We start from the raw sequence: 12,177 nt of genomic DNA, 5'->3' as shown, positions 1-12,177 counted from the left end.
AAAACAAACCCGGTAAGCATCAAAACGAAAGTAGGAATGGCGGGAAATATGTCACAGTTCTAGTTAAACATAACAACATGAAGTTTAGAGGGAAAATCGTTGATATAGGATGTATTCACCATTTCACAAGCAAGTCCATTAACATATTTTTTTATTCAATCAATATTTTAATAACATATCCTAGACATGGCACAAAATGTGCAGCTGAATCACATGCACTTGTTTCTATCCATGGGAAGACCACTGGTAAATATAGGTTGATAGTGGGTCTTCCCATGGATAGAAACAAGTGCCTGTGAGCGGAATATAGGTATCTTGTTTTGTAATCGTCGTGTCATATGTATTCGTATGTCATGGTCTAGTCCGAGATTACTCTGACGCCCGACGGCTGTTTTGCCAGACAAGCTGTGGCTGTGGGACATCAGAGCTTGTCCCATATCAAAAAGTGAATATTTTCCCACCCAAAATAGATGCGCTGCTTTGTCGCTTCTGGAGCTGACTGAGGGCCTTGGAAATATATAAATCAGGCTTCAATCTCTTCATATGAAAAATGAAGAGATTGATGCCCGATTTATATAATTCCAAGGCCCTCAGTCGGCTCCAGAAGCAACAAAGCATTGCATCTATTTCGGGTGGGCAAGTATCCACTTTTTGACATGGGACAAGCCTCTGACATCCCTCGGCCCCAGCTTGTCTGGCAAAACAGCCGTCGGACAATAGAGTCGGACAATAGAGTAATCTCGGACTAGTCATGGTCATTCAAATGCCACATATATAAGGTATCTTATAATTCAAATTTCATTGGTTTCGATTTCACAGGATCGATCACTATAACCAAAAAATTTCTGTGGGACTTGAACATCACCTCTGTAACTGTTTATTCCAACTTGCCAACAGGTGTAACAAGGCAGCGCTTATACTTACTGAGATAAAGAAGTACTTCCTGAGCTCAACCACTCACACTGATGCTTTCACTGACTAAGTTTCAACCTCATTTACCAAGGGAATCAATCCTGTCGCAAAAATAAAACAGTTTACATGTTTCCTGGTTTCTTTTTTTGAAACAACAACACTACAATATGTACAACTTGACAAATGTTAAACCAGGAACATGTATTTTGACAGGACTTGACATTACCTATCACAATGTATTAATAGCAGATTTTATTGTTGAGTCATATTTAATAAATAAATTACACAATATGGAAATGGACATGTGTAAAATGAGCTATCACTATTATCTTAATAATTTCTAAATAATAATATCAATAAGGCTTAAATTAAAATATTGTTTGTTTGCAGTTTACCGACCGACCCTTGAAAATCCTCCCGACTGTGAAAATTTTATTGCTTTAAATTTAAAGAAATTATTTTTAATACTTCTATAGACGAGATCCGGAAATTCGGGTCCTTTCCGGAATTGGTTGTTTAAGTCTAGGTGTATTACACGTTTTAAGTTCAGTTTTTCTTGCCTTCCCGTCAAGCGTTCATGTGACCGTTTAATGATAAAGCACATGGAAATTGTTTACAGGTATCCATGAAGAAATGGAGGAGTACTTTACGCTGTCGACTTCTGTCAATTCTAAGACTAATAACAAACAAACAAGTTGAATAGTAAACTGATTCAGGCACATAAAATGATGTCTTTGATGATATCATTGATCATGTTGAAGAAGAAGAAGAACTGACATGATAACTCATCTTTTTCAACAACTTTCTGTCTCAAACAAATCGGGTACAGAATCTTTTGAGCCTGACTTTATAAACCAATTTCAGTGGTTAAACAATTAGACAGCAGCTTGAAGTATGTCTTATTTTCTATAAATCGTTGTGAAGAAGACAAAGATGAAACCATTCCTCCATGAATTTATGGATACCTGTTATCATGCCTTTACGGAGAAAGAGCTCATTTGAAATGTAAATGGATAGAGACCATGCCAAATCAACCCAAACTACACAAAGATGTAGACAAAATAAATGATTAGCTTGAAAAATAAATATACTATTATATATTGAATCTATCTTGAATTGCAATGAGTATGCTCCTTTAGGATAAGGGGAGTTGCCCCACTCATTGCAATTATTTTCTTTCTTTATACAATATTAAATAAATCCAAACTTTGTGGCCTGTGTGAATTGAATTAAAACAGGTTCCTAGGAGCTATGCTGCCAATTTTTTTTATGCAGTCAAAACATTTCAGTACAGACCGTTTACTTTAATGGGGTGCTATGGATTTCACCCCAAACTAGCAAGTTTTCTTTGGTTTTCATTTAAGCCTGGCATCAACATATCTTTCAAAATATAACCTTATTACATATAATTAAATATTGTTAGAAATATGAAAACAGTCTTTTTTGAGTTGCCTTCTTTTCAATTGAGGAAGATTCAATGGCTGATTTTTTTTTTTTATTAAAAATACACTCTTTAAAATACATTGTTTACTAAATATTTAATATCTACATTTTTTCTGATGAAAATACTCTACTCATGAAAACATTCTAGTCAAGAAGCATATATGTCAGTGAATATATTTCTTTAAAACAGTTCTAGTCATTCCTTGTTTATAAGTGTTTCAGTATATAATAAGAACATATTTTATGTCATAAATTGGATAATCACACTATGTTAAAATTTCAGTTTTGGTTAAAAAAAAATTTTTATCTGACAATGCCTATTCATTTCATGTTGGTTTTCAGTGTTTCTTTGTTGTTTTTTTTTCTTCAGAAACTTGGTTTGTGTAACTGCTTGTTTAAACTTTTTGGCTGATAAAATAAAATATTTTTCCTACCTACCGACCCTCTAGTCTGAAGGTACAGTCGGAAAACTGCAAACAAACATATTTTTAAGGTTGGCCTAAATGTCATTCACATGATTCAGTGATCCATGAGAGAACAACATCTATAAAGTGTAAACAAAAGTTAAGGATACCGCTAATATCATGAATATGAACTTCTTTTTTTCCATGTTAGAAGTTTCTGTTTGAAGTCAGCATCATACATGTTATATGAACATGATGAATAAAATAACAATTCAGCGTGAAGAGGTGCACAGTTGGTTCCTATGGGACTGTAGATTGTTTGTTGAATTGCCTTTGTTTGGAAAGTCTATGAAACCTTTATTGTAAATTTTATGCAGTTTATTCACAATTTCTTAAAAGCATTTATGTACATTTCATTCTCAATTTTATGTACATTGTAGATGTGATTCTTATTTATTATCATCATGATCATGATTTTTATATTTATTATAGTATGAAACATTTTAATTTTCAGGAGTGATAGGAACTCTCTCAAAACTAATTAAAAGTTGTGTCTTGAGAATAACCCCTGGCAACTGGTATTTTATACTTGCTGAAAAGCTGGCTAATGGAGGAATCCAGATCTGGTGTGAACTACCTCAGGTAAAATTGGTGTGAACTACCTCAGGTAAAAATTGTACCAGTATATTTAGGTGGTGAAAACATGAAAGCTTATTTTTTTCTGAACATTACAAAATGTATTTACAAACTATTTCATAATACACAATGTAATATGTTCAGACCAGATTAAACAACATAAAATGTAGTAATTTTAGCATGTTCTATCATAACATTCACTATTTCATTAAAGGTTTGCATGCATTGTGCTTCTTACAAGTAGGTTTTACAGTATAAATGACAGATACTTCTGTAAACTTAGTAAAATGGAAAGATTACAAAAAAATCTTTACTGTTTTAAACTCTGAGTCTAGTGCTATAAAAAATATAGAGAGTTACCCTATTTTAAGAGATATTCCAAGAGAAAAATTATTGTCGGTTCAGATAATCATTGGAAATAAAAGTTGAGCTTTTGCTCAATGCTGTTTTAATATCAAATATGTTCCTAACATCATGAACATAAGCCTACATTTTGCTAAAATCTGCAAGATGATGTAAGTTTTGTCATTTTGTCAAGTCCAAGCTCATGTCATATTTGCATTTTCTGAGAACCTGAAACATTCAGAGTGTGATGTATTTTAAAAGTGATAGTGATATTGACAAAAAATGATTGATATTGGTGTTACTTAATTTAGATGAAGGCAAACTGTTGTTGGGTAGACAGTGGTGGCTTCATCATTGTATTACAATTCAATTTAACATGCTTAAGTTGATGCAAAATATGTCAAGTTAAATATCAAGTTTAATATAAAATTAAAGGGATGTGACATGACTGGGAGACAACCATCAAGAGTCCAACCTACATCAAGTAACCATAATTCACCTTATTGCCTTCAACAATCAGCAAATCCCATTTTGAATTGTAAAGTTTTTTTTATTGAAACTCTATTTTTAAGCTTTGAAATGTACAATGTCTTTTAGAAATGTATTACTTAATACTGTTGCCAGTGTCCTAACAAATAATTACTTATTAATTTATTTATTTCCTCAGGGTCATTTCTTTGACGAATATGCAATGGAAGGTGTTTCTAAGGAAGCTAATGAGATTTACTTAGAGGTTGCTCCAGATAATATTGTTAAAGCACTAAAAACAGCTAGCAATGCCAAGTGGATCAAGATTAAATTGACAAAAAAACATGTCCCTTGTCTTACTTTTGAAATTGATCAGGTAGGTGTATTATGAATTGAAGGGTCCTTTGTGTCCGAGGGAACTTAACCAGTTTGTTTTCAGGTATCACCAGCCTATCAATGATGAGGTTCTAAGTTTGATCTCCACGTGTGACAAGGTGTGTTTGATCTCCACATGTGATGAGGTGTGTTTGATCTCCACATGTGACAAGGTGTGTTTGATCTCCACATGTGACAAGGTGTGTTTGACTCTGAATAAATGTCCAAAAATATAAATAAAAACAATATGTAACACAACAACAAACGACAACTACTGAATTATAAGCTCATTATTTTGGACAGGCACAAACAAACAGAATGTGTCCGGGTTAAACATGTTAGTCAATGTTAATTAGATCCCAACCCTCCCCTAACTTTGGAGTGGCTTGGACAGTGGTTAGCCTCTTGAACTTTATTCAAGCTGTAGGTATGTTCAGGCTTAGCACATTTAAATGACAAATTACAAAAAAATAAGGGACAAAAGACAAAATAACATCCTTTATCGACACTTAAGAATTTCAAATTACTTCTGGTACAGTATTTTTCAAAAAAGCTTATTTAGAAGAATTAATAAATGGTGATGAAAGGTATAAACATAATGCTGATCATGGACAAAAGATGAAAATAAAATAAATAAAATGAAAAATACATGTATTTAAAAAAAATAATAATGATGATAAAGGTTAAATATAATGTTGAAAGACGAAATCAACCACAACAACATAGTGATAAATGCATTTACTTGGCATGTAATAAAACACAAAAAAACTAGTAAAAAATATTGCAAACTATTATTGTACTTTTAGCCAACCCTCAGTTCCCACAGCAGAACAGTAGTCCATGATGTTCCAGTTTCTGTTATACCCAGAAGATTATGGGAAGACTATGAAGAACCAGAACTTCCACACTTTGATGTGAGAATTCATTGCTCAGATTTTATTCATGTATTGAATACTGAGAACTCAGTGTTGACTTTAGAATGGTTTATGTATAATTAACCCATAATCCCAAAGTGAAGTTTATGTCTGTTCATCAATGTTTTTGTTAGTCACTCTGTTCTTTGAAAGTTTTGCCACACATAACTCTGGCCCAACAAATCAAAGCTTTCTTTAAATTTAGTTTCAAGCTTCGTGTTAGCATTGTTTACTGTGTGGGGATGTCTCAAATTTTGTAAGGAAGTACACATCAGGGTAACAGTAATATATTTGCCATTTAAGTCTTATTCGGAATGGCTTATGCAAGGATCTGGATTTTTTTTTACCTAATTTCGTTCATTTTAAGATAACTTAAAAGTTCAAAAAAGATTGTCATATTCACAATAAGAAATTATGGCGGCCAACAAACGACAGAATCAGAAGCAGAAGTATATTACTGTGGACATGTATGCTCACAGTCACGCTCATAGCATCAACAAACTTGTGTAACTGTTGCATCCCATTTACTGCAAAAATTTCCCTATCAATTTTTTAAAAATTGTTCAAGAGCAATTAAGAGAATGCAACAGTCTCGAAATGATATGATTTTAATGACTCAAACGATAATTTTCTATGACATCGCTACGGTTTCTTTCAGTTTTGGAGACAGAAGTCAAAGGACAATACTAAAACGAACAATTCCGGACTTATTTACAAGATTAGCATGATTAGTTTTGTTTATCAAATTTACAGGAAATCGTCAGCTTTTTAACTCTTTACCTTTGATTGTGCTTGAATATTAATGATAAACACTTGTTTAATTTAGCATGAAATCATTTGGATTTACAATTTAGTGTCTAATCTGTGGAAAAGAATTTCTAGCATGCGTATTACATAGTAAATAAAGCATGTGTGTTAGGAGTCAAAAATATTTGCTTCTACGTAAATGAAATCAAGTTTAAATGTAATTTAAATCAGAATTGACAATTTTCTTGGCTGAAGAGTAATTAAATTATGAAGACAGTTGTTTTGGAATTTTAATTTCTTTATTATATAAGTTCTGAGGTTCTGATTTAATAATAAAAACGCAGGTAAAGAGATAAGCGATCACTAGCCAATAATTCCTTAAGGCATTAATGTAGTTATGAGGAGGGCCCTTAGGATTATAACACTGTACTGGAGTGGCAGTTTTATTACAGGAAAGGAATAACAAAACAAAAACAAGTTCAAAATAGCGATTTAGAAACTTGATCTAAACAAAATGTACAGAAATTATTTTTGTTTTAAAATTTGTCCTATATCCCATTTGCTCATTTAGGACATATGCTTTCAGTTTAGGACAAGACTGGCACATATGACTGTTTCCAGAGCCTTGGCCACTAATGACTAATATGGTATTTTAGATAGTTCATGAAAACATAATGGTTTAGAAATAATTCCTTTCATTTCATTGAGATCAGCTGTTTATACAAGTTTGTTTTATGCCATGAATTTGAGTCAGAATAAAGAATTAATCCAACTTACAATTATTCTCTGTTCCAACAGGTCAGTATAGCTATGCCACAGATGAAGTTATTGAAGAATATGATAGATAAAATGAAGAATCTCAGTAATCACATGGTAAACACAGGAATATAGTTTTGTTTTTTCAATTTCACAGCTCATTCAAGCCAATAGACAACTTTTGAGTTTCGATGCATTTCCCTCAAAAACTTTGGTTTTAATGAGCATCATTTGTGTGTTTAGGGGTGTTGTCACTTCTGTTCCAATATTTAGGGAGTGGTTGGAAAACTATGAAGCTATATTGCACAAATTATTCTCCTAATTGAATTCTCATAATTGTCTTAGTACTGCTGTCAATCAATAGGGAATTGTAATTAAGTACCTACAGCACAAATATTATTTCTAGTGTATCCTGTACAATGACGATCACTAAGACGCTTGATGAACGTTTATAGTGTAGGGATACAAGCAATCCCCTCTATTTGGTAAATAAAAGCACTTATAAAAATTGATGAGTTTTTTCCAGTGACTGACAAACTCGAAAATGGTCTATTGCATCTTTGGAACACAATTAACAACCAATCAGAACTAACTGTTGTTAAGTTATAGTTTCAAGATGACTTGTATATCGACTGAAACTAATAGCTAGGCAATATGAGCGAAGCAAACCGAATATTGACTCAAAGCACAACTTAAACTTTTCTAAGATGTGTTTTAATGGTCATTGAAGCATAGAGAGATACATATTTACTGATTTATATAAAAAATAAGAAGATGTGGTATAATTGCAAATGAGACAACTCTTCACAAGAGACCTTATAACAAAGAAACTTAACTACGTAAGGTCATTGTGTGGCCTTCAACAATGAGCAAAGCCCATATCAAATAGTCCATAAAACATACATGAGACCCCAGGAATGGCAGTTTTGAATTTATCAAGAATTGATGATGAATTTTGATGGAATAAGTTAATGGTTCCAACAACTGATATATTGGTAAACAGTTTTTGACACAGACAAATTTTACACGCATGATTCATATATATGACTTTTTATGGCGGTTTTTCAGTTTCATTTTTCCACTGAAAATGCATATGGTACACACTGCCTGTGAAAATAGGCAGTACCTCATCTGTTATAGAGAACAATATGTAGTGAGTAACAGGAACAGCCTTTTTTATGCAGGTACTTGTTTCATTGATGTGCCAGTTAAAATGAGTTTGGCTTATTGTCTTATTGAATCAAGATATTTCACTAATATTACACTCAGGTTATCACAGATACTATCTAAGTATTTTTTTGTTTGGTGAGTGACCAGTTATATTTCTACTCAGCTTTTCAAACAGCGAGAGCCACTTAATTATCAAAAAAGATGAATTGGTATGAAGAATACTCCCTTCTTTTGATATATTACAAGCAGTATCAGATAATTGGAATGGACTAATTAAGATGAATGTTGAAATAATGCTATTAGATATAGGAAGATGTGGTGTGAGTGCCAATGGGACAACTCTCCATCCAAATAATGTTTGTTTCAGGTTCTATCAGCCAATCAGAATGGAGAGATGAAATTAAGTGTAGAGACGGACATGGCAGCAGTCAGTACACATTTCAGAGACCTGATCAACCCTTCTAGTAAGTATGCTATATATATAGTGTGATTTTAATGTAAAGCACCATTTTCTATAGTAGTAGAGGGGGCCTCAGTGACCAAGTGGTCTAAGTAGTCAAACTACTAAATTGCTAGCCAGATTGTAAGTAAGAAACCCAGCACAGGGCAGGTGCACTCAACTCCAATCTTAATTGACTAGGATAGGCTGTTTTCCTACAGAAGGAAGGTCGTTCTTTCTTAACACTCCAGCTTCCATCAATGAAATCTGACAGCTTCAAAATAGCACAATAGAAATGGTGTTAAATACCAATCAATCTATACTAGTTGTCGTCACTAACAGTTTCAATGATTGAAGTGATTTGACTTGCGTTAAAAAGGTTATAACATTATTAAAGACTATGTACACCAATCTGTGAAAGTAATTAAACTCATCATAATCCAGTACCGTTGTGGTAAAAGGGTTTTGTGATTTGATGTGTTTATAAACAGCAACCCCAAACACAATAGATTATTTTAGGTAAGAAAAAAGAAGGATACAAAAGTAAAAAAGACTTTAAATCTGTCAACAATTTACATTGTTTGTTATTTTGTCATTTGATTATTTCTATGTTTAGCTTTAGACCAAGTACCAAGTTCTCATGACAGTTCTCCAGAAAGGGTAAAAGATCCCAATGAGTTCAGCAAGGCCAGGATAGATATCAGAAAATTTGCCCAGTTTCTATCAGGACAGCTGGTTAATCCAACTAAAGTTATATGTAGTGAGTATTTGTGTTACTGTAAATTTAGAAAATATTGCAAAAAATGTGACCTGGTTATAATCACAATAATTTAAACTCACATTTTGAGTTTTTTTTATATGAATTAAACAGGAAAATTCTCAATATCTCAAAAATCAAAATCGCATTATAGTCTAAAAATGACAAAATTGCAATAGCAAATGCACACAATAATTTCTGAATTTACAGTATTTATATACTTTTCTTCATAATTGAATGATATATAGTAATCCCAAACAGTTTCTGCTATAAAAGCACTTAAATAATGAGGGTTGCCAGTGCTCTTTATTTTTGTTTTAAAGCACTTTTTAAATATAGCTTCTTGAAAAACCAATTGGTTATAAAATTATAGTGTGATGTCCCTTTTATAACTTACAATTTTTCAAATTTGTGTGAACTTTTTTTTAAATGTTTTACAGAATTTATGTAAGAATGATTTTATTTTTTGTTTGTATTTAATCTGAAGAAAAAAAAACAATAAAGCAGACCTGTGAAACATAAAAGCTCTTTTTATCAGAAAATGAGAAAAAAATTTCATTGAAGTTGTTGCAAGGCATTCCATCTTATAATGTGACATGAACCATATATAAATGCCTATTTTTTTCAAAGATGTAAAGGGAAACACACATTATTTTTTTTTTTGGCCTGATTATAAATCATGATTTATTTTCACAGATATTGTTCACAACAAAGTTGTCCATTTCCTTCTGCTGAATGAAGATGTCTCATTACAGTATTTTATGCCAGTTGTAGCTTCATGATATAGGAAAAGAAGTGTCGTCTGGTTGTGTGAAGAGAGACAACCTGGTATTGATGATTTTCAAATTGTGTCAAGGGAGATAATTATGTAAAGGGAGATAACTGGGTATTGATGAGTTTCAAATTGTGTCAAGGGAGATAACTGGGCATTGATGATTTTCAAATTGTGTCAAGGGAGATAATTATGTAAAGGGAGATAACTGGGTATTGATGAGTTTCAAATTGTGTCAAGGGAGATAACTGGGCATTGATGATTTTCAAATTGTGTCAAGGGAGATAATTATGTTAAATTTACAAGTTGAAGTATGCTTAGGTGGCAGAAACCAATTATTTTACAATAAATCTTTAGAATTTCATGGATTTATGATTTTATTTTCTTGAAAATTCAGTCAAGCTTTTATACAAATAAAAAGTATGGTTTCAAGGAACTAAGATGTGTGCGTGCTGATGTAAATATATAGAAAACCTTTAAATTTGGGTGTCTGTCCAGCATGGAGATTTTAAAATTTATAAATGCATTGCAAATAAGGCAAAAAATGTGATTCTCTGATACAAATATAATTCTCACCTGCAGAATCCTGGTAAAAGCCAACAGAATTTTAGGCAAAATTCAAGAGATAAAGGATATTTAGTGAATTGGAGCCTTGTCAGAACCTATCATTACCATCAAAATCTTAAGATATGTTTGTTTACAGAAAAATTAGTATTTTCTCCACTATGATTGGATGCTGTCAAGTGAGGAAACCACAATTTTGACATCTGATTGGACTCATGTGTGAAGGAAATCCCCAACCTGTGTATGCAACTACTTACTTGTGTAGTACACTAGCCTAGAATTTACATTCATTTATTTTTTTAGTCCACATGATGCAATTATATACCTCAATGCTTAACTATAACAAAATTTCTGTGTGGGACACATGTTCTGGTACACCAAAACTGGTACCTGCCACCTTTACATAACTAATACTGTTTCATAATACCTTCTATCAAAATGATTTTACACAAAAGGGAAAAGAAAAATATAATCTGTTCATTGACAATATATAGTTCATAGAAAACTGTTGATATTGTGTAGAGTTTGAAAAAAAAAATATTCAGAACTCTGAAACAGATCTTCAAGCTGTTAAAGCTTGGTTATAATGGTGAAAAACTTCAATACCTTTTTTGTACTTGGTTTCTATTTGCATTGATGTTCCATATAACATTGATTGAATAACAATGAGTCATAAACTTTAATCATTGAAACAAGTTGTGAAAAGATTAATGTTGTTCAGTTTCTATTGTATGAGTGAAAGGAGAAAAGACATGTAGAAAAAATGAACTTATACTGTTAATGATATTTATTTTATATTATTACTTAACTTGTATTATTTAGTACTTGTTGCAATGTTGTTGAATAAATTACAGAGCTTAATTATGTACTAGATTTTTTGTAAAAAAGATGTTATTAACCTTTAACCTAAGGATTATTTCCCACATCAAAAAAGGTTAAGACTGGTGAAAAATAAAATCACAAAAATACTGAACTGTGAGGAAAAATTCAAAACAGAAAGTCCCAAATCAAATGGCAAAATCAAAAACACATAAAAAAAATGGATAACAAATGTCATATTCCTGACTTGGTAAAGGCATTTTCTTATGTGTTGAAAAAAAGTTTTTCAAAAACTTACCAGACCAAAATTTAACTTGTCTTGGGCATTAGACTAGTGGCTAACGAGGCAGGTTGACAACACTTCAAGGTATAAAAATGAAATACTTGCAAACTGAAGATCATGTAGAATTTTATACTGTTCCCCATAAAATGATATCCGCCAGACATTAGTTCATAGTAAATACTGTTGATGGACAATGTAAACTTATTTTAAAGCGTCCAGGATAATAAATTGAATACAGAAGCAAATCTGATATGGGAAATTAAACCCCTTAATTTCTTTTAAATGAATGTCAAATGTACATGTGATTAGCAAAAGCATTATAACTGCATATATACAATGTAATATAAAGTAGCTTAAAAATCTGCAGTCTTTA

At 32.0% G+C, this 12,177-nt stretch overlaps 1 protein-coding gene across 1 annotated transcript; it reads left to right on the top strand.

The window, feature by feature from the left end:
• The first annotated feature begins 10 nt into the window (after positions 1-10).
• Positions 11-11,563, top strand: LOC134708440 (checkpoint protein HUS1-like). Its single transcript, XM_063568965.1, has 8 exons — positions 11-129; positions 3,274-3,401; positions 4,408-4,584; positions 5,390-5,497; positions 7,043-7,117; positions 8,538-8,634; positions 9,226-9,369; positions 10,063-11,563. The coding sequence occupies exons 1-8, from the start codon at positions 78-80 to the stop codon at positions 10,146-10,148; spliced, it is 867 nt and encodes a 288-aa protein (XP_063425035.1). The 5' UTR covers positions 11-77; the 3' UTR covers positions 10,149-11,563.
• Positions 11,564-12,177: the final 614 nt, after the last annotated feature.

This window comes from Mytilus trossulus, chromosome 2 (assembly GCF_036588685.1).
Source record: "Mytilus trossulus isolate FHL-02 chromosome 2, PNRI_Mtr1.1.1.hap1, whole genome shotgun sequence".
Taxonomy (NCBI): Eukaryota; Metazoa; Mollusca; class Bivalvia; order Mytilida; family Mytilidae; genus Mytilus; species Mytilus trossulus.
The sequence above is the reverse complement of the archived record's forward strand: the minus strand, read 5'-3'. Positions and strand labels throughout refer to the sequence as shown.

Excerpts from the sequence above, each read along its gene's own strand:
- LOC134708440 (XM_063568965.1), top strand. The coding sequence starts at position 78 with ATGAAGTTTAGAGGGAAAATCGTTGATATAGGATGTATTCACCATTTC. Across the intron at positions 4,585-5,389 it reads TTACTTTTGAAATTGATCAG|CCAACCCTCAGTTCCCACAG; the intron begins GTAGGTGTATTA and ends TTGTACTTTTAG. Across the intron at positions 9,370-10,062 it reads TCCAACTAAAGTTATATGTA|ATATTGTTCACAACAAAGTT; the intron begins GTGAGTATTTGT and ends TTATTTTCACAG.